At 36.0% G+C, this 24,228-nt stretch overlaps 1 protein-coding gene across 4 annotated transcripts in view; it reads left to right on the top strand.

Moving 5' to 3' along the window:
- Positions 1 to 22,152, top strand: part of LOC106663505 (protein apterous-like) — a 146,850-nt gene extending 124,698 nt beyond the window's left edge. For all 4 annotated transcript variants that reach the window (XM_014388379.2, XM_014388380.2, XM_024230231.1 and 1 more), the window contains 2 exons: positions 7,935 to 8,158; positions 21,049 to 22,152. In XM_014388379.2, the coding sequence (XP_014243865.1) occupies positions 7,935 to 8,158; positions 21,049 to 21,234 (410 nt within the window). In that variant the 3' untranslated portion in view covers positions 21,235 to 22,152. The remainder of the gene's footprint in view (positions 1 to 7,934; positions 8,159 to 21,048) is intronic.
- The last annotated feature ends 2,076 nt before the right edge of the window (positions 22,153 to 24,228 follow it).

The raw sequence follows: 24,228 nt of genomic DNA, 5'->3' as shown, positions 1-24,228 counted from the left end.
TATTTATTTATATTCTTACCTATATATTTCTCTAGCTCTTGCTATCTATCTCACTTTCTATCTAACTCTCTCTCTCTCTCACTTTCTCTCTCTCTCTCTCTCTCTCTCTTTCTCTTTCTCTTTCTCTCTCTCTTCCCTATAACTTTTTCGAGATTCCCTATACACATAAAAAAAAAAACAGTTTTCAAGAATGGTCTTAAAAATCACCTCTTATCGAGTTATGATTCATGGTAAAAATTCTCTGCCTTACATTTAACTTCTTTTATTGTATTCATTTGTTTTAGTTTTTTATATTACTATTACTACTACTAGATGTTTAATTTCTAGATTGACAATTTATAATTCATGATTTGTACTGAATTGTATTGAAAAAGTATTTTTGTTCACGTATTATATTAGTAATTTACTTTTTAATTATTCTGCAAATAGGAATATTTATTTCAATGGGCAATTTGAAGTAAATACATAGGTAATTCAATTTAAAACGAATAGATCAAACACGTTGATCGCAAAAATCAGGTCATTAATATTAGGTTAAATAACTAATGTTTAATAAATTGGAAGCAGCGTGAACTTAGTAACCATTGTATTTCATATTAGATGTAAGAATAGTCCTTGAGACCAAATCTTGTGTGATTTGATAAATCATCATGATCATCATCATCTCTATATACCTATCTATCTACTTTTATTCATCTATGCATTTAGGAATCTATTTTCATTAAAAGTGAGCATCGTCCTTGAGAACAAATTTTATGCGATTTGATAAATAAAGCGTTCATCATCATCATCATACACTCTCTTTCTATCTATCTAATCTATCTATCTTTTTTAATTATCTCTCTTCCTTTCTCTTTATATTCAACAAACGACAAGTAGGAATTCTCGTGACATTGTCCTTTTTTCATAATTGAATTACTCATGAGATGTGAATATTTTACTTACAAATACGACTGTCTTAATAGTTTGATAGAAACTTTTCGGCAGAAGAAAAATACATGTATAATATTTAAATTTTTTTCGAACTGAAGACGAATTGAGATAAAATCCGTCGCGACAGTATACTTTTGAATTGAAGAACTGCTTGTTTTATGACTTTTTTCCATAACTATTAATTTATTATCTATCATTCTCCAATATTTGGTTGAATTTGATCCCGTGTGATTTCCTAAGGAAAAAGTATTGAAATTTTGTTGGGTATGTAAAACCAATAAATGGCAATAATTAATTTTTGAATCTGTTGACGGCTGACCGTTTGGAGGCTTGTATGCCCCCTTGTAGTTATATACCTGCGAATATATTGTTTGTTTATTAAAAACCGTATGTTCCTCTTCCCCTCTCTGGTCGAAGATGGTAATCAGCTTATTGTAGCGGGCTATAATCTGGATTATTTTGCCGTGCCAGGAGGGGAGCAGCAAATGTCTATTGAGAGTTGATCTTTGTACAGCCGGTAATCCAAATATAATTAGACGTCGGTCGTACGTCGGATGTTTAAAAAGGAATAGCAGAGGCAAAGCGGAATTCGAGATACGGGATTTGAGGAAAGCCGATTTCGTTCTAAACTGCGGATTTAGGAAAGTCCCATGTAGGAAAAATACTTTCTATACACTTTCATGACTCAAGTAATGGAGATAAATGTCGTTGAACGGGGAACAACGAAAGAAATGTCGAACCCACGCACGTGGTTATCAAGTCTGTCTCATTTGCATGAACCTACTTAAAACGAAAAAATTTATTTTATATATTACCAGATTATTTTATAACGTAGTCACTTCAATTTTACTGTATCAGAAGAATTTGTTAGAAAATTTATTTCACCCCCTGTATTTTTATTTCATTATAATGTCCAGGGTTGTTCTAATACATTTCCCTTCATTTGACATATGTATGATCCAAAGAAGAATAGTCAATCTAAAGATACACATAGTCTACACTCGTTACTACACTCGGTGTCTACCATAATTTTCGGAAAAAAAACATGTGTAGTTAAATTTCGATTGGTACGGGCCCTAGTTTCTTTCGGATTTCCTCTCTGATTGGTTTCGGCGAACCCCGTCGGGTGACTTGTGTGGGAAAGTGCGACGGGCTGTGGCTGCGGCGGGCAAAAAGCGAGATCAACCAGCCATCCGCATAGCCCGTGCCCACTCGGGGTTCGGAAAAAAGACAAACAACCGGGGGATCACTTACAACCACTTACCCGAGACCTAGTTCGGCCCGACCACACACACAAAAAAAAAAAAAAATCATCGATGATAGCCTGGTCCCGAATTGATTCCGTCCGTGAGTCATCTCCATACCGAGGACGTTCCCACACTCATGCCCGTGATATTTTGGCTAATAGGATTTATCCAACTGATCGAAGCGATTATTTTACATTTTTGAACGAGTGATTCTGATGAATTCTGCACTTTCGGGGAAAAATCGAAATTTGGCCCAGTCAAATTGCTCATTCCAGCAAGTCTTACAAGGCAGAAATTATTTATAAGCTTGTTGGATTCTGGCTGTTTATTTATAAAATGTTTACATTCAAATTCTTACAGAACACAGATATGTGTTTCAATTTTTTAAACATATTGACCTTTTTTACAGTATTGTTTTTAATTGGACGTAACTGCTAAAATTTTCCTTAAGTATAACATTTTTTTACAGTTTTTAACATTATATCGTACTTACTAAGTTAATATGTTATGTGAAACAACAAAATATCATTGGCAAATAATTTGAAAAAAAAATTGTCCTTTATGAAAATATATTTACTGTTTTTGATAACAAATGTTAGTGTATTTATTATAACTATAATAAACTGTACAAATCACAGTTTCATATTTGCATTTCACAAGCAGTAATGAAGAATTTGCAAAATGATAATCAAGTAGACGCAGTTTGCGGGGAAATAGCTAAAATTACGGTTGACCATTGCACTTGGGTAAGCTTGAATAGTTTGGGTTTGGTGACAGTTTTTTGGCTTAGATTAGGTCCTATCTCCTCAATACAAATCTTAAGGGAAAGTTTAGAAGTAAACTTTACGAAACCATTATTTATCTTCCAGGTTATGTCTTTATCGCGCTGTTACTTCGTATCCGAAGATGATAGGGTGACTGTTTCTTTCTGCTCATTGCATAACCTACAAATGTGACCGTCATCGAATCTACCCATGTGATGTACGTGTTTTTCAGATGCGAGTGACCGGTATATATGTTTTGCCCTCTCTCACTGTAGCTGTGAGTTTGCCAGCCAACTCGTTAGAGAAGTGTCCCTCGGTATTTTAAGTGCTAGTGCTAGCAATGATTGTGCCGTAGAAAACCATAAAAGAGGTTACACAAAAAATTCTCACTGGGATTTACACTGGAGGACGAGGTGGACTCTATATCGTTGATGACAACTTCACCGCAGTCTGTTATATCTAAGAGATTATGGAGGAATCCATCCCTCTAACCAGGGATCTCATTGGCAGAAATTTTTGATTTATGGATGGATGACGATGCTTGTCCTCATAGAGGCAGAGTTGTTGATCAATGTTTAGCAAACTTGGAAATTTCCCATCTGCCCCTTCCCCCAATGTCTCCAGACCTCAATCCCATTGATCACATGTGTGATGCGTTGCAGGGAAGGCTTTTGGAATCACTATCCGCTGCCAGTTGACCTACAACAACTGAGTGCCGCGTTGCAACATCTATGTAGAAAAATTTCTTATGAAATTAGTGACGACCTCATTACCTGTATGCCTAATAGGTGAACAGGGGTTTTAGCTAACAAAGAACATATCACTATTCATTTTGAGCAGTTTATAAAACATAATCTTCAAGGAATAGTTCGATTTTTAAAGGCTTTTATAGTTTATTATGTTCTCCCTGAGATTTCGGAAGGTTGTAGCATAACCATAGGTTCCAAAGTTATTCCAATAACTCTTTTGGCCTTTTCAGTTAAAATCCCTTTCCTTTAAAACATTTTGAGTATTCTATTTGTACCAAAGGTCTATTCTTTACAACGTTGAGTTTTTAGGGTCACGTAGGGTGCAGAATTATATTTGATATTAGACAAACTATAGTTAAACGAAGATAATCTTCTGAACCATACGAAGTTGAAGAATAGGCACGAAATGAAAATCGGAAGTGCTGTTTTATAATTGAGCTCTTCAATAAGCCAAATATGAACTTACTACACTAGTATTAATTATTGTATTATGTCTGAGAGGGAGAATGGTTCGGGTGTTTTGTATTACGTTGATTCTTATTATTTGGCGGATGGGACCTGGCTCGCGGTTGGATTTTGAAAACGGCGAACCCCTCGGTTTAAATTAAGCTGTACATTTTCGGCGTAATGTTTTGATAAGAATCTTTCAAGAGCTGTCGGCCGGGTGTATTTAGTATCAACAAGGTCGTAATTCGACTCGGCTGGGTCGCGTGCCCCCGCTCTCATCCCGGCCGTTTGTCTGGTTTAGCGAGCGCGCCGGATTGAATTTCATATTAAAGGAGTTCATCATTCTTGATTTGTCCGGCTAATCTGGATGAATTGTTGTAAAACTCCATGCGTCAAGGATTAAGCCGCTATTCCAAAAGGGTGCCGCGGCTATTATTTTCCCAGCAGCATTTTTTGCCCTTATAACCTACGGGTGAAAAACCGTAGTTGCTTCCATTTCCAGACTGTCGAGTTATAAACTTTAGTTCATTCTTAACCAGTGGGTTGTTAGGTTGCGTGTCGGAAAGACGATCATGCGTGTTTTATAGGTAGGAGAAAAAGAGGGCGGGGAATGCCTCGTCGCAGTAAAAATAACATAAAAGTGAAAGGTGAGCGGAGACGGTTTGACCAAATTGGAGCCGGGATGGGTTTACGAGGGACTCGAGAGCTCAAGGGCCTCTATAAACAGAGGTGTCAAGTACTTGGACTCTAATGCTGTTGGATCGGTGATACCCGGAGCTAATACCACTCCAGCACAATGGGCTCTCCATTTATCAAAACGGGTGATTTAATCCAATTGTTTTCTCTGGGAATGTTTAAAGGAGAAACTCTTCAAACCCTCTCAAGGGAAAACTGTATTTCCATTCAAGCCTGGTGAATTTAACTCACCCCCGCGCCAACGGGGTCGAAGTTTGCTCTAGATACGAGAATTTCCGCCGTGTCGGCGGGGGTCTCGGCAGATGCTGCACCACGGAGAACCGGTTCCATCTCCATTGTGTTCAGGTTTCGCTTAATGGCGTGAGTCGGTGACCTCCGACCTCTTGCGAACGCAGCCCTTTGCAATCTAGCATCAACCCTTTCCGAGGAGGAACGCCGGACCGCAACCCCCGCTGGGCCGAGTGTATGCGGACACCGTCGTCAAAGAGGATTAGGATTGTCCGGTTAAAAGGGTTACCAAATCGGTGTGTACACTTTCATTTTTTTATTTCTCTCCGCTTCAATATGCTTATGGAACTTTAAAAAAATCCATTTACATCCTAGATTTTTTTACATGCTAAAACCCATTATAAATCCATAATAAAAAGGTGATGAAACATGATTTACCATCCTTTATCGACACGGCTATGTTTTATACCCACTAAAAAGCCATTCTATAAACATATTTGCATACCTATAAAATCTTGTGATCTCGTCTTCAAACGATTTAGAAAAGCTTAAAGCAAAGGAGGATTTCTATTTACGAAACCGATTTTTATAGTTTAAAATAATGAAATTTTAAGGTATTAGCAAATAAAAATTGATGAAATAATATTAAACACCTTTGAAGTTAAATGCTTTTTAAAGGAAGATACAGTTAGAAATTTATTAGAATTTATATTGAAATTTTTCAAAAATCTTATTGCAAAGTATTCCACATAGAAAAACCTGGAAGAATTTACTTAGGATTTTGGCAATTGAAGCCTNGTAGTTCGCTCTTAATCTTGTAAAAGTTAAATGAATAGATTAATTAAATATACGCTTCTTCATAAAATCATGAACACAAAACATTTAATGTAGCAGTTGATTAATAGTAATTACTTTAACATTTTTGTATAGATTTGTCGAGTCGGGTATTGCATGGGGCTGGTCTACACCGAATATCTTTGCGCGGAACAATTGACAAATTCTCTGTCGGCCATGTCGTTGTGATCTTATTGGAGCAATACCACGAACTGGAGCAGAAGCAGAACGGTGGTTGTCGTCTGGGTACCCAGCCACATGGTTCAGGAGGGAACGATAAGGCTTACGAGGAGATCTCCTGACCTTCGGACTAATCCAGCGCGATGCGATCCTACCCCGTAAATCTAAAAAGGCAATAAAAAACACGATTAGATGAAAGTGGTAGCGTCGGTGGGCCGGATCAGCAGAGAAGCTCTCATGTATCAAGAGCACTGTTGATGGATCTGACTAGAATAAAATAGTAGTAGAGGGGTCATCATCCCACGATCAAGTATAGACCGTGTGAGGCGTATAACTTTGACAACATTCAGTTTTACTAATAGCCCGACTGCTAACGCCATCTTGTTCAGCTGTGCAGTAGTGAATCAATCGATTGAATATTGGTGTCATATACTTTAACCTGTTGGTTACCAACCTTATGCGTCCATCTTGTAGTAGGATGTTGCTCGATTTGTCCGACTTATTGAAGGGTGCAATTCCTTGACTCCATATGGAGAGCTTTTGGGAATGCCGATATGAGAATCGTGCTTGAGCACGGCAGTTCCTTGTTCCTATTCTTGGAGGAAACAGGGTTGTTTTATGTATATATGCGCAGATATATATGTACGCTAGTGTGTGCTGAGAGTGAATGTCTATATTAGCGTGATATAGCGTTGAGGGTCGAAGGGGCAATATTGAGTACTCGACCCACAATTAGGATAGTTATGTATGTGTGAAGTTGGAGGCATATCGACTACTTCACCACTCTAACTGACAATGAGTAATGGGTTGTAAATAAGTAAAACTGTAGTCCATTTAAGAATGTATTTATAAGCGTGTGAATATATTTAGAAACTCATTTTGTTGTGGCTGAAATGACCAAGTTGTTAGTAGGCCTTGGAGCCCGAGGTGAGGAGACCGGGGCTGCCAACACCATTGGTGATTGATTCTCAACCCCTTCTGGTTATTTTTGGTAAATTACAAAAGCTAGAATTGCCGGAATTGGACTTTGAAAAGTTAAGCTCAACTCTCTACCCGTGTATGTATGTACATGCTTGCGCAGTTTTGAGCTTATATAAATGTATTTAAAAAAATCATAATTAAGGGGTAATTGTATTATTTAAAATTGTAATTAGTTATATTATCTTACCCCTTATACATGTAAAAATCTAAATTATAATTTAGAGAGTTAAGCTTTTTAAAAAGATAATTTTATTACTTTAAAACATCTATGAAGGATAGACTTGTTTAAAATTCCTAGATATAATTCATAGTATTATGTTTAATTAGTATTGCATAGTAGTGTTGTTAATTTCTATTTGAACAGGAAATTTGGATTTGTGTAATAGTTTACACCAATCAGGGCATCAAACTCACATTCTAAGAAAATGTGAAAGCCGTTGCAATTTTTTTTTTCTTTCAAATCTGATTTATTTTACGGCTCGTGCAATTGTCGGACTCCGTAGCGCAAAAAAAGCTCACTTTCTCATTCTCTTTTGGTTTGCAAAGCAGTACGCAGCAAGGAAATAAGTCAACAGTGTACAATTGTCAAGATAGAAAAGACCTATTGTACATGCCGAACGTATTTCAAGACACCCACAACCTCCACTTTCACTTTGTTTTTTCAAAAACAATACACGAATAAAACGTTTTGATGTCATTCTATACAATAAAGCTTATATTTAACAAGCCATTTTGAAATTTATTTTCAAGTCGCTTGGTTGTTTATGTCTTAAGTTTATTTCCTGTCTTTTATATACACTGAGTACAATCCGACCTGCTGCTTAATATTGATTTATTTAACCGTTTTAACAAATATTTCTCTTTTTTTTTTACAGACCTGAACGCCGAATCGTACCTGGATGTCGCGTTCGGGCCGGGTACGCCCGGGATGGGTGGACCGAACGGCTCTCACCACCAGCGGACGAAGAGGATGCGGACTTCGTTCAAGCACCACCAGCTCCGGACGATGAAGTCCTACTTTGCCATCAACCACAATCCAGACGCCAAAGACCTGAAGCAACTATCCCAAAAGACTGGCCTACCGAAAAGGGTCCTTCAGGTAATTACACCTTTACGTATAGCTTATTAATCGTTTTTTTAATGATAATTATTTTGCAACTACTTTTAAAGATTTTTAATAATAATATGTTATATTTTTGAAGAGGATATTAATTACATACTATATATTTTTAATGAATTGGAGATTTTTTTGTAATTTTATTAAGCAATTAAGAAGCAGAGTTAGTTCATTCAACGATAAATTATTGAATAAAATAGGATATTTTTATTTTAAGATTTTTGAAGTACATAGATTGAAGAAATATACAGTGTATTATAAATTATTAATTTAACATTTAATCTATGTTCTTTGTCTATAAAACTCTAATGTACCAATACTCTTGTTGGGCGTGTCTTCGATGACTTACTTTTCCTTTACCTTCAAACATAATTTATGCTCAGTCAGACAGTTTTTATCGGCTCGGTCTGGAAATTGTACGTACCATTTATCATGCTAAAAACCGCACAGGTTCTAGCAAAGAGAAATTGTCATGGTCTACCCTCTTGCTCTGCCAGTCAGATAAGAACAAAACGGAAATCTCTTCAACCACAAAAAAAATATTAAACTTATTAATTGAACGACATAGAAAAACACCTTAATTAACCTTTTGAACATAATTTTTTAAAATATTTGTAAATGATGGTTCTACTCAGAAATTTGTTGTTTATAACGATCGGATTTCGAGCTCATCATCATCAGAGTTACAAATACGTCTCTCCAGATGAATTCTAACAGTACCGCCTTTTTGTTCCGAAATATTCATGAATAACTTTGAAAAAAATTATTTCAAATCATATAACATAAATTAAATCTGTCCTTTCTGGAAACTCTATGTAGACGATATATTACATCGGTCGGGAACGCTAGATGATCTCAAAGACCTCCAATTAATTAATTATTTACACCCTAGTATAAATTTTACATTGGAAATAAATAAAGATGGCTATTTAAACTTTTTAAACTTAAAACTGTCCAGAATAAATAACCTAATACCGACTCTATCATACCAGCAGATTCTTGTCACCAAAAAGTTGCTGGATTCTAAATGGGTGCTAATTAAAAAAAAAAATTAGGAACAACGGCTACGCTTAACCTTGGCTAAAACAATGGGTATCAAGAAATACTTATCGATAGACTGGTAATAAAAAAATAAACTTTAAAAGAACCAACAATAGGACTTTCATTCAACTTAACTAAAGGGTATAAAAACAAGAACATAGCTATCATGTCAGATAGCGAAGCAACCATCAAAGTAATAAGCTCAATTATCATTAGTTCAATGATGGTGTTGAACTGAAAACCAAGTTAAACGTATGCACGGTACGCAGAACAAATTCAGCCTCTGATGGGTCCCAGGACACATGGGAGTAGAAGGCAAAGAGAAAGCCGACACCCTTGCAAGGAAAGGAGCTGCTACACCGCTGATACGACCCGAACTCTGTGGCATAGGAACCCGCACTATCAATGCGTACCTCAGACAGAAAGACAAAAAGAAAATGAGCAATGGAATTCACTCATTGGACACTGGCAATCCAAGAATCTCCTAACACATTTCGGAAGAGAATAAGTTACAGAATATGTCAAAGGAAGCAGGAACAAACTACGAATCCTAACAGGATTCTTAACACGACACTGCAAGCTAAATGGACACTTAAAGAAGATTGGAATAATCCAAGACGGCACATGTAGATTTTGCAAGGAGGCAGAGGAGACACCACCACACATACTAACAAACTGCGGTGCTACACTTGTTTTGGGCTGTACAATGTGACCATAGAAGAGATTCGACTACCAAAACCGGGCGTACTAATCAAGTTCCTTTATGAAATAGGAGTCACCAGTGTGCTTAAGGCGCAGAACGGGGATACAACAGCTCTTAAAGGGCGCAGTATATTACACACGGACTTTTGCATGTTCATCTAAATCCACAACAATCAGACTCAGCCACAACACCAAAAATGAATAATTTTTTCGTAGCTTGCCATGCATTGCTGAACCATCTACTTAAACGGGAAGGTTTAAAGTAGCTTTTAGAGGTGCGTCACTTTGCAAAACTTAAAGACAAGGTTGAGATTTTGTTAAAAAAACCAACGGTTTTACCAACGTACCTAATGATTGCTATCTTAAATATATAGAACAAAGCGGCAGAGAAATTAAAACAAAAGTTAAAGAACGTGTCTAAACAAACAAATTTTCTGAATTCAAGGACCATCTAAATGAAACAAAACACAATTTCAATTTCAATTTATATACAACAGTGTTACCCTGTTTCAAAACAGGGAGGGAATTAGCTTGGATGGAAAAATTTTAATGTAAAATTAAACATGGAGATAAATGAACAAATAATATTTTGATTTATCTCCGATTTTACAAATGAACTTAAATAATATTTGACATACAAATTAATCACTATTTTAAATTTATTTTCGTACGGTATTTATTAGAATAATATTTAGTTGTGTTGTAATTCGCGTTTTTTTCCACGTTCAAAATTGAGCGGTATTAAAAACCAGCTTCCCATTGAAAGTAACGTTAGCGGTGGATTTACAAGTCACTCAATTCATGTCGGGATTTGTGTTAGAACTCCTTCAAACTGATGATGTGCGATAAATGTTTGAAATCAAGATTGTTGTAAATAATCCACACTTTCATCATTTATATAAAAAGATTTCTGTTTTTAGGTGATTGTTTCATTTTAGTCAAGGAATTTCGGAAAAAATTGGGAAAGCTTGCTATTTCGATTGGTAAACTATCCCACAGTAATTTTACAATTACAACCACGTGAAACCCCCAAGATATAAACGATATTGTGCAAAATCTAAATTTGTTCCGTTTGTACCGTAACGAAATTTCGCAATACGACCCGATAAACAAATATTTATAAACAAAACCCATTCGGATGTCGGCTCGATAAGGATCGAAGAGATAAGCTCCCCTATAATCCAAAGTGAAAGTCCAAAGAGCATTAAAGCGGGATTTGTTTTGAAATGTCCAAATTCCATTGGGATTGAGTATGGATTCCGTGGGGCTCTCTTCTTCGCGTTTCACGTGAAGACCTCGCGCAATTAGGAACGAATGTCACAAACGTGGCTCCAAATCGTTTCAAAAAGTTCATTTCAGAAATAATGGCTCATCTACTGACGGCCTCTCGGCCATTTCGACCAATTATAACGGTTAATAACGTGTAAGTCGTGGCTATTAAATGTATCGAGGAATAAAGATAGCGTACAATATTATCGTCTTAAAGTCCAATAAATTCAATACTTCCAATTGTCTATAAATCTTTAAAGATACACACTTACACGCAAACTTGAGAACAAAGCGAAAGTACATAAACTTGACAGTTCAATGGAATGAAATATATTAATTCTCCAAGTTTTTGATCCTACTCAAATAAGACCGTTTTATTATTTGTTTATTAATTTAATTACCGTCTGTAAAAACCATACCGTTTACATGAATCCGTAGGGGTTGAATTCCCCCAGGTTCTGAATAGTTACGTACTAGTCGGAAGGAGGTCCCGGGGCCATCTCCGCTTCAGCCGCCTTACTGGGTTGTGGGCGGGTAATGTTGGACGGATCCGGCTAATAGGTTAACATGTGAGGATAGTTTTTCATGGAAGATGTGTTTAAACATATTAGGGACCATTGACCATGGTAATTTAGATTTGTAAGAAGAAGAAAGAAGAAGCTGTCCATTGAGCCGTTGCTTCGAATTCTAAGATGATATGGGTGGCTGTTTCTTCCTCCTCATAACATAATCTGGAAATGGGATCATCGTTATGTAGATGTTTTGTCAGATGCCAAGTACCGGTTAATAGTAGTATCACTCTTTTGAGTCTGGCACTTTCCAATTGCATCAAAACAACCCCTCACAGCTGCCCTCGAACTCCTTCTAAATCGACGGTAAACTGCATTAGAGTCTTTTAAGATTTAAGATGCGAAAATAACAAAATTACCCTTGTTTGGGTGATAGGTGAGCAAACGGGCAACGAAAAGGCCTATAAATTGGCCAAATAAAGTTCAATGAGGACACCTGTTGGCCCTGAACTCTCTTGTTACCGAACTGTCAAAAACGCGAATCCATTAGACAATGGATTAATCTAATTATTTAAATCCTCTGGTCAATGGGAATCTAGCCCGGGTCTAGATTAAACTAACGGCAGAACTACTAAATCTAGGACGTGCTAGGACTAGGGTAATGATTGGACTGCTAACTGGTCACTGTAGACTCCGTAGGCATATAGACTCCGAGTGGCAAAAAAAGCCAGGAATAAGAATAAACAGCGGATCACGTCTTCTGTTGGTGCGAAAGCCTATATAGGCTGAGATTCTTAATCCTGGGAGAGGAAAAGCCAGGGCCTGAAGGATAAATACAGGTGCCTTTGAAAGTTTCAAGCTTAATGAGGAGCTCTAGATAAAAAAAATCGAGATGCACAATAGATCAATACTGGTCGCGGTTCACAAGTCGTAAAACGGCCGGCTCCTTTATAATCTATCTATCTAGTCCTATCACTCCTCTGAATCTGGCCTTCTCCAACTAACTACAGCAGTGTGTTGGCCAGTTTTAGTGAGGGTTGTTTTAGCATAAGCTTACTGTGCCTTGCATTGCAGTACATATTAATCATTTCGATAATTTCATTTTGTGTTAATTAATCGGCATCCATCTCTTGTTCCTTGATATTAGAAGTCATGCCGCTTTTGCAATTTGACCAATTGTACCCTTTATAAAAAATAATCTCGCCCAAGGGGGCTGATTTTCCTCCCCTCTGGTCTTCAAGGATCCAACGACTCGATCCATATTTGCTTCACAGTCAATTACGCGTTTTAGGCTTTGGGCTCGTTAGGCTTCCTCGGAAGCGCCTCTCCCCTACGGCACAACCCGTTAATTTGTTAATATCCAATCCCTTGAACAGGTGGACCGGAGGAGTTGAAGAATTTCTTCGTTACGGCCGAGTCGCACGGGAAGGCGCATTTGCATTAACCATCCGGTTAATAATAGGCCTTACCGGTGAAACGTCACATTTCTGTTTAATAAGTTTTGATTAAAACATTTACACACAGGGAACGCGCACTGAGGAATCAACGGGGTAATTTATAACAGTTTGAAAAATTGTGAGAAAGGTTGTTGCAATCACAGAAAACACAAGTCACATCTTTCCTTTCGGCACGTTTCAATTTGTTTGAATTAAAAATGTTTTTTTATGTGTGAGAACTACCAAACAATGAAAAAAATACTCTGAATAATAACAATAATCTATATATAATTTACATAATTACTTTATTTGGCTTTCACATACGTCTACATCGTTTCTCAGGTTATCAAAAATATGTTGAAAATATAAAACTAATTCCTGTCATGCAGGAGGGTTTTTAACCTCTAACTTTAAATACTTTTTTTCAAAAGTGATCTGAATGACAATTTCAATGGCTGTGACGGGATTCGAATCTCCTAAGTGGCAAATACAAGTTGGACGTCCTAACCACTCGGCCACCAAGGTCCCCTTTGTCAAAATATATTTTTAATAACAATTTACAAAAATTTACAATAAATAAGAATATTATTTATTTAAAGACAAAAAATATCACGCGGGTTGAAAAGAGTAAAGTGCATTTAAATAAATAAATCCTTTCTTCAATATTGATTATTATTTTATACCCATTTTGTAAGTTACAACATTAACTGTACCACTAATGTCAATAATTATTAAACAATTGTATTAGACACAAAACTATAGCTTTGTTGGACTATTGTAACAAATCGACATTGTAACATATTAGCTGTTACAATATATGTAGTTAATGTGTTTCTCACGTCCTTTAGTTTTATCACTGATTCTGTAACGATTACTCGTCTTTCCTTCTTCCTTTACTACTCATTTCACATCTTTATTCTTCACCTTTTTCCTGTTTTGTTCTTTTTTTTCTCGGTTTTCTCTCTATTTTTCTAATTGTTTCGGTCATCTTTTCTTTCAAAATTTATCGATTTGTTGTCTGTTTCTATTTTCTCCCACTTTCTATCGCTCACTCTTTCCCTTTCTAACTCTGTTTTTTTTTTATCTACAACCTATTTATTCACTTAATCTTTATCTAAACTACTACTCATCCACTAATCCATCTTTTCTTCTCTCTCTCTCTCTTTTCTCTTTCTCTTTCTCTATGTCTAGTCCCATCCCTCCTTTTCCTTTCTCTCTTCCTCTCGCTCTCTCTCTTTCTCACTTGTGTTAATCTCGTTACAAGTTAACTGTAAAAACTGTCACTTGCGATCTTAATCTTTTCTTTTCTTTCTGTCACTCATTCGCTCTTCCCTCTTTATGTTTTTATCTTTATTTTTCACTTTCTTTCTTCATCTCGCTTTGTCTTTCTATTTATATTACGGTTCCTCTCTCTCTCTCCCCCCCTCTCACTCTCTCTCTCTCTCTCTCTCTCTCTCTNTTTGTTTAGTAACATATATATATATATATATATATTACTACTTATTTACCTGTTTATCTGTATGTCTATCTATGTATCTACCTTTATAACTATATGTTTATCTATCTATACACATCTATCTATGTATTTATTTGTATATCTATCTATACGTCTTTCACTTTCTGTCGGAATCTCAATCTCAATCTCATTCTTCACTTTATCTTTTCCCGTGGTTATTTGTAATTGTGATTCTATTTATGTTTCCTGAACTGCTGTATTTTGCCTTCTGAGAGTTTCTGGTTCCTTTGTTCAATTTTGGGACTCTCCAACCTCTCTATCCAGATACTACTGTCCCTTTGAAAGTCCTGTCGTGTCTATATTTTTCTCCTTTTCCCACAGAATATCCCTACTAGCTTCGTAGGTAGCACGATCAACCCGTTTGGCGGGTAAACAGTAGATAAAAAATTCAATAAACATTTTTTTTTCTCGTTAAAATTGAACTGCATTCCAGAACGGGATTGTAATTCGCCCAAGGACTGGTCGGAACGTCATCCGGATGAAGGCTCGTTATCCCGTCAATTTGTTTAGAGTGAAATCTCAAAGGGGCCGGTCTTGGGCAAATCCGGTGGACAAATTATCCCATTGGACAATGGTTCGAAAGACGGGAGCCCCGTACAGAAGAGAAAAAAGCCAGATCCAGAAATGGCGAGAGGAGTTTCTAGTTTTTCGATAAGGACTCCGTCCATCTGCTCAGGGAATTCTCCACCTGTCTGACAGATAGAGTCCAATCACACTTACCCTCCGGGTCTACCACCGGTCATCAATCTTTGGGCCCTGGGGCGATTTCGACCGGGGATCGAATAATTTCGTGTCATTTATTAATACGGAGTAGACGAAACATGAAAAAGATCGGTTTATTAGAAAAGGTGGTTAAGGTGAAGAATGTGGTTAAGAAGTTCAACTTAACTTAAGAATGTGTCCGATGTATTTCAAAACGAAAAATAATCAAAATTTAGACTTTAGATTTTTCAAATCTGCTATTATTAACACCTTAAATGTTTAGATTTTAAAAATGTCATCTGCCATAAATATATCATATTTTTAGGCATTCCTCCTTCGATAAATGAACTGATATAAGCATTCCAAACAGGCAATCAATCAAATTTAAAATTAATTAATTAATCAAATTTAAAATAATGATCTGCAGGCATATATCATTAATAATTTAAATATAACAAACTTGATCGTCTCAGATTTTTAAAAACCCTTTTATTGATATTCTTTATACCCTACCCTTCTGCAAAATGGAATAATAAGAACTTTTCAAAACAAATGGCCAACTAAAGCTGAAAAATTGTTCAAAATCTTGAGCAACATCCATCAAGATAGTTGGTAAAGAAGTGCCAAAAAATAAATCGAGAATAGGCGACTGGTGTTACTGTTTTATTTTAAATAATTAATCAATGTTAAATTAACAAATTAAAGATATCCGTTTAATCCAAATTGCTCAGAGTTTTCGAAAGAGCCTGTTTGTTTATAATGTCGCCTTGACGGTGAGCGATGCCTTGGGGCGTTTCGCTTTGTCTAACGAAGGCACAGTCGTCAGACAAATCCCCTTTATTAAAAGATTAAGGCGAATCCCTTTTCCTGTACACGGTCAGATATAAATCGCCGACCCGATTCCGGTTCCTCGTATGCCACACTGTCATGTAAGTGTAACGTCGTCGATATTTCTCCCTTTTAAACGTACAACCGCTCTTAATCCTTACGACGGTCATCCGTCATCCGACCCGGGGGACAAATTGCCGTAAAATTTTTCAAAATGCGGAGCCGGACACGACGGAAATTCAAAAATAACGCCCATTTATCTCTGTTTCAGTTACAACAATGAAATAAATGTTTAATTATCTAATTTATTATTTTTTCTCTTTATCTTCGATCTTAATTTTTACCATAAGTGAGATTTCAGCACGGACTTTTGAATATAAAATCACAATTTTATAAAGTACTGTAATATTTTTTACTTTATAAAAACGCTTTTTTTATTATATTTAATGCTCATTTTTATTATTAAATTGTAGATGTATCAATATTTTATTAAAAGTAGAAGAAGTAGTTAAATATAAGTAGAAAATATAGATAGATGGAGAGAGTGACATGAACGGAGAATGAGAGAGAGGAATTCAGGAGGCGAAAAAGGAAGGGAAAATTTGTGTGTGTGTGTGTGTGTGTGTGTGTGTGTGTGTGTGTGTGTGTGTGTGTGTGNAGAGGAGAGAGAGGAGAGAGAAAGAGAGAGATAGTATAAAAGAGAGTGAGTGAGGTGAACATAGGTAAGACAAAGGTAACTGCAAATGGAGGTACAGAAAGAAAAAAGGGAGGTAGGTGAAGAAACAAAAATTAGTGTCAGAAAGTCGAAAAAACAGTACAAAGAACGGGAAAGATAAAGAGAGAGATTAAGATAGATAGATTGTAAAAAACACAAATTAACCAACGCCGCAATTTTTAATCAAACATGCCTCATTTCTGATCCCATAATATATAACTGACTTTCTTTAATGTTCCTTAAAATAAAAATATTTAAAATTTTTAATGGCTATTAAGTTTTTAACATCAACTTGCTGTTAAAAGTTTAAAAAGTAGATATAAATTAAACGAAATTTACTTTTTGTTTTTTCCTGCTTTGTTTAATAAAACTCGACATATAATTTAAAACAAGAAATAATTAATATTTTTATTCTTATTTATCTTCATATCATTTATGATGTATGTAATTTCCATTCACCATTTGATTTTCAATATTCCCTCCTTTCTACAACAAGCAGGATAATAGATGGATTGAAATAGTGAGAAGGTTCAATATTTACCCTAATTTTCCTACTTTTTGTGCAAATCAACAAGAGCATTGTTAAAATTGTGGCTAACAAAGGGCAATATAAAATAAATTTTGTTTATTATCTTTATCCCTGAAGGTGATTATTAAAAAAATTAATATAAAACAATGTTTCGGATTTTCCTCAGGGACGTTCATCAGCATCGATCCCTCATCTCTTCCCCCTTCCGCGAAAAATAATTAATTTATCTTTTTCCTCCACCCTCCCATTAAATTCTTTCACTCGGGTGGGCCTCGTGTAAAGAGTTGTTTGCCAGCTCCTTCAGGATGTACAAACACTCCCTTGTTTGCAAGTCAGGGAAACTTGTTCAAACAGAGCCCTTCCGCAACCCCCGTCTTTTAAAAGGGCCGTTATTCGCGCAAAGGGCCCTTGCAACAAAGGCAACCGTCTTCCGGTGTCATTCCAGATTCCCTTTTTACCACCTATCCATTTTTAAAGGCTACGAGAAGGAAGACAAGGCGTTCGTTAAGTTTTAAACGTACCATTGCCTTTCCTTTATTTCTAGAAAGGGGACATTTATTAAAAACATCCCTCGTGAAAATTTTATCAAAGAAATCTTCAAATGCTGAGAATAACGAAGAGAAAACACACGTTCTTCTTCATGACTTTGTAAATTCTTAGGCAGGTCTGATGCTTCGATCGTATAATTTTTAATAACGCTAAATATAATGGTTTTTATATATGGACTTCAAAAACAATACGAAGTGTGTCCAAAGTATCGAATTAATAATTAAATACGAGGGTATTTAAAAAACTAGTGATATGGAAAGTATATTGTTACTTTTACATATTTTTTCGGTTTTTATTAACACATTCAACTAACTAATTTACTAATTATTCAGAAATCGTGAGATGCTGTCTGGTGTGATGTAGGTTTCAGAAAAACATTTTCTTTATCGTGCCAACGTTTCGATCTTTATTGAGATCATCTTCAGGGCCTGGGACTTACAAACATTGTTTACATTCAACAAATACATTTAGGATGTGGAAAAGTGATGTGGAACCTACATCACACCAGACCGCATCACACGATTTCTGAATAATTATCGATTATCGTTCACTAATCACCACACATAACTAATTTATGTAAATAGGATTGGATGTTGATGTTTTTTTTTAACAAAAATATGGATTTTTTATGAGGGCGTCTATCAGTATCGGTGATTAGAAATGAGGAGTAAAAGCCGTGTAATTGGTAAAAAAAAGGGGATGGAGACAAATTTAGAACCTCGTGTATTTTTAACCCGTATACTTTTTAAGTCGTAAAGGAAGAAAGCAAGATGGATCGCGCCCAGTTTGTTTCAGGCCGATGTTGGATTTAGTGGATCCACTTCCTCCGGTAATTAGGATGCAGGTGACCCGCCGCCAAATGGAGACGGATCGTTTTCCAAGGAAAAAAGAGCCCTGGGGCGTGAAATGACGCGTCTCCATCGTTTACTCCTTGTGGGCTCGATGACCCGTTTAGTGGGCCTACAATTATCGCGGTCGAAATAGATTTGAAGATTGAGTTCCCCAGCTTCCATCCATAACTAACCTGCCTGGGATCAAAGCGGCATAAAAATTGATCGAAGATTACTACTATCGATATTTTTACATTTTCTAATTATTACGACTGATTTGAGATGTTTTTTTCTGCAGTCTAAATGGGCACAGGAATAACAGGAAAAAACTCCCGTTGGCAAATATTTGCAGTGAAAACTAGAAAGCAATCGTTTTCCCTCAGGAAGGTTTCCACGGGATGAATGGTGAAAGCGCAGGAATAATGCCTGCGGTGACTGCATTTCAGGTGTACGCTCACCTTGTCCGCCTGATCTATGAAAACAGTCTGTGGGTACATTGTCAGTCCCGCATTCACGCGGTAGACACCGAATAACACGATTTTCGACGATAGATGTCAGTTGGCTCAGCAGACATATCGATACGACAACTATAACTATTGACTTCCTTGGACAAAACAAATTTAATGTCTGGTATAATGTGATTCTTGTTGAGTGCTGTATTACTTTAATAGAGATTCTGAACTACATCAATAGACCGACATAAATCATTTAAACAGTAAAAAGTACTTCTCAACTTCATTAAAAAATAATTATGTACGGCCGATATGACGAGGGTGCCTGATTCTTTAAACAAGTCGTTATCAGCATTTTTATCGAATTTGACATATTGGAATTTTATGTAGTTTCCCTTTAAAAAGAGGTTCATCTGATTGTAAGTGCCCTGAGAATTAATAGCTCTTCAGTTTAGAGCGGACTTTAGTCGTTTGTACACCAAATTAAATATGTCAACTAAATTTAAACTTTGTGAAGTCTATTTTACAAGTTTTAGTCGTCTGTTGACACTCAAAAATGTACTCAGGAGGCGGAAAGCGCCTCGCAATGCTTACGAAGTTTTTATAATCCAGATTCTCATCCATATCCAACAAATAAAAAATCAAGAAATATCTATTTTACAGTTTTTTTCAATAATACCAAATAAATATAATGGTATAAATAAACCAGAATTGCATCTAGTTTTATCTTTCGGGTGACTTTCAACTGATTGGTGCTGGCTGACACCCCCAGCAAATTGACGGCTTTTACAATTGTTGTGAGTGATGTCTGTTTAAAAACAAACTTTTTTCCCAATATTACGGAATGTATGGTATTAAAAGCAGATGTTTTTATATTATTGCAATTTTTGGAAAAGATTGGCATGATTGGAAGGGTGCACACTTCTGAGAATTGATGGCCCTTCAATTTTTTTTGTGAAGGATGTCTGTTAAAAAACCAACATTTTTCCCAATATTACGAAATGTATGGTTTTAAAAGCAGATGTTTTTATGTTATTGCAACTTTTGGAAAAGATTGGCATGATTGAAAGGGTGCACACTTTTGAGAATTGATAGCCCTTCAATTTTTTGTGTGAAGGATGTCTGTTAAAAAACAAACTTTTTTCCCAATTATTGCGGAATACATGGCATAAAAAGCAAACATTCTATGTTACAGTATCTTTTGAAAAAGATTGGAATGGACACTCCTGAGAATTCTTGGCCCTTCCATTAATTATTATTACGGAATAATCCATTAAATTATTTTATGACGGATGTATGTCTAGAAAAATAAAATTGCTGTCCGATATTGCCATATGCATGTGGAATATAATGGTATAAATATGGTAAAATTTTGCCTATGCCATATCTAGTTACGTCCAAGCCGTTATGCCCCTTCTAAATTATATTTCACCAACTGGTTCATAAAAAAATTATTTTGTGATGGAATGATAAGTGAGCAAAGATTTTAAATAGTTCCTTACGATACGGATTATGTTGGAATAGGTTGGCTATTCTATTTTACACTTTTAGAAAAATATTCAACTGTGTGGAAGGGGTTACAACCCCGTGAGAAGGCCTTTTGTGTCCATAAAAGTTAGGGAATTTGGTATGAAAAATTCGATGTTTGTTATTATTTCCCAAAGTATTTGGCCTATATTGAAATAAATTTTCAAGTATATTTTTCAATCCTGAAATTTTTTCATGTTTTATATGTAATGTGTTTTTCAAAATTTTCTTCCCAGTTTATTTGACTAATATTTTTTCTTTGTTCAGGTGTGGTTCCAAAACGCACGGGCCAAGTGGAGACGGATGGTCCTAAAGCAGGAAGGGGGTGGCCCTGGGGGTGGCAAGGACAAAATGGACCCCGGCTCGGGGTTGGAGCCCTACCACCACGGCATGGCGTCACACGGCAGCCCTCAGCACTACCTCAGCCCTTCGCCCCTTGAGTGTTCCTCCTAAAACGCTCCCTTTCGTCAAATCTTCGGGAAAAGTGAAACATTTTTAAATAAATTTTATATGGGATAAAAGTGCAATACTTTCAAAGGACTTGATTACAATCGGGTAGTAAAGAAAAATTACAATTGTTAAGCGCTCGTATGCCGTTAACAACCGGAAGGACTGGGCATTGTAGCCGGCATGAACAAACCCTACAAAAATAACAAGATACGTTACATAGCTCATTGAAATTAATGAATATAATTATTATAATAATTGTTTTTAAATTAAATGACATTTAAATATTTAAAAAAATATGTGAATTGAAAATGAGGTTAAACAGTGAAAAATTAGACACAGTTTTCTTGCCTAATTTTTATAAAATGGTCAGTTTCAACCTTTTTTAAAAAATAATCTGGGTAGCTGAACAAAATAGTTCTCTGGTGGTATTACGGCCATACAAGCGCACGTTCGAAAACCAAAAATTGCACAGGGTTCATGACGATTATACACATTCACATCACATCACAATAAAAGTACAACCGTCGATTTATTGTAAAAGAAAGAAGATTCTTCCCAAAAAAACAAAAAGTGCGGTTCCCGAATATTTTATGTACATAGGACTTAATTTTGAAAGGTGTTTTGTACGTGAATGGCTACGATTTTTGTATTATATTAGGGCTGATGTGTTGTGCGCGACTCCACCTGTTTAAAAGTTGACCACAAGTTTAAAAGTCACGACTTACATCCGGCAGGATCCGAAAACGTGTACGATGTTCTATTTTATACATATATGCATACATATATTTTAGTTTTATTTAAGACTTGTGATATGTACTAATTTATTCTCTAGGGAGGATTCACTGAGAAAATTGTTTATTTGTATATACTGCTATGAAAATATACATATATATATGTATGATGATAAAATTATATAATTTGGTGTAATATAATTGTCTAGTATAATAATGTAAATATAAAAAAAATAAAAAAAGATAAATTAAAAGAATATTGTTAATAAACATAATTAAATATTAGTTATTGTGTTCCTATGTTTATCATGCATATTTATTTTATTTACAAAATCCGGAGATATATAAATATATATAAAACATGTATAAATAAGCAGATAGATTTATATATATTTATGTATCGTATATACATAACGAATAAATAAGTTATTAGCACGATGTTTTGTAATAAATAAATTATTAACATTTTACATTCTGGTTGTTTGTTTTATTTTCCGACCTCACCTAGAAAAATATTGAAGAAGCTGAGAAATTAGCTGGCCCTCCGTGCAAGATAAGAAAAATAATTGTTTAACCATGAGAAAAACACAGGCTGAAGATATTAGTGAGTGGGTATGGCTAAGGAGGCTTATAAAATTTTAGATACAAAGAAGACGACAGGCTAAAAAGCCACAAGCATAAGATAATCCAAGGAGTAATAAGAATGATTGATTACTGATTACTGATTTATATAAGCTCAAATCTGCACACGCTTATATAGAGTTGAATCACTTCCGCCTATCGCCGAGGTTGTGTGCACCTGGGGTTACCCAAAAGCTAGGACATTTCATCCGCTAAAGCATGCAGTTCGTAAAAGCAAACCCTTCAATACCTCACTCACTTTTAAATACAATCTTTCTTATTTATATTCACTCAGGATGGTGGGCTATTCAACATTCGACCACCACCCTTTACACTAATTATATAACTAACGTAATTAAGTGGTAATCAATATTCCACCATCGAATGTCTACCAGTACACATTCACGCTAAAAAATACATTTACTCACACCCATGCAAGGGAATTAACGTTCATTACTATATACAATAAAACAACCCTGTTTCCTTCAAGAATCGGGATAGGGGAACCAGATCTCCGCCGTGCTCTATTCTCCAGGATCATATCTCGGTCTTATCAGTCCAGCCGAGGTTAGGCTCCAAAGCCTACTAATAGCTTGGTCATTTCAGCCCCAACGCAATTAGATTCTGAATCTATTCATTTTTTAAAATACATTCTTACAATAAATTCACTACAATAATAAATACAGCCTTACTTATTTGCAAACCTGTCACTCATTGACAGCTAGAGTGGTGGATTAGTCGATATGCCTCCATTACCCCTTACACATATCATACAACTATCCTAACACCTCTACACTTTATCACGCCAATAAATACATTCACTATCTGCACACACTAGCTGACACAACAATATCAGCACTATATGCATAAAACAACACTGCTTCCTCCAAGAATCGGAACAGGGAACCAAATATGAGCATTCCCAAAAGCTCTCCATATGGAGCCAAGGAATTGCACCCCTCAATTAGTTGGACAAATCGAGCAACATTTCTTTCATTTTCTGCGATGGACGCATACGGAGGCTTTCGCCCTGAAGTAAATGTATCATTAATCAACAGGTTAAAGTATATGACACCAATATTCAATCGATTGATTCACTACTTCAATGCTGAACAAGATGGCGTTAGCAGTTGGGTTATTATTAAAACCGAATGTTGTAAAAGCTATTCACCTCACATGGCCTATACTTGATCGTGGGATGATGACCCTTTTCTACTATTCTATTCTTGTCAGATCTTTCAACAGTGCTCTTGAGAGCTTCTCTGCTGATCAGGCCCACCGACGCTACCACTTTTTTTTAATCGTATTTTTTTATTGCATTTTTAGCTTCAGGGGATAGGATTGCGCTGGATTAGTCTGAAATTCGGTTTACACACATTATATAACTATCCTTATTGATGGTCGATGTACTCATTATTCCGCCTTCGGCCCTCTATACTATATCACGCCGATTAATACATTCACTTACAACACACACTAGGGAACCCAACAATATCAGCACTATGAACATAAAACAACCCTGTTTCCTTCAGGATTCGGAATACAGGACCAAAATATATGCTGCGATTCTCATATCCCTTGGCATCCCCAAACGACCTCTATGCAGAGCCAAGGAATTGCAACCTTCAATTAGGAGGGATACATC

The sequence above is a fragment of the Cimex lectularius genome, unplaced genomic scaffold (assembly GCF_000648675.2).
Source record: "Cimex lectularius strain Harlan isolate CLEC.00 unplaced genomic scaffold, Clec_2.1 scaffold2, whole genome shotgun sequence".
Lineage (NCBI taxonomy): Eukaryota > Metazoa > Arthropoda > Insecta > Hemiptera > Cimicidae > Cimex > Cimex lectularius.
This window is presented reverse-complemented; position numbering and strand designations above follow the sequence as displayed.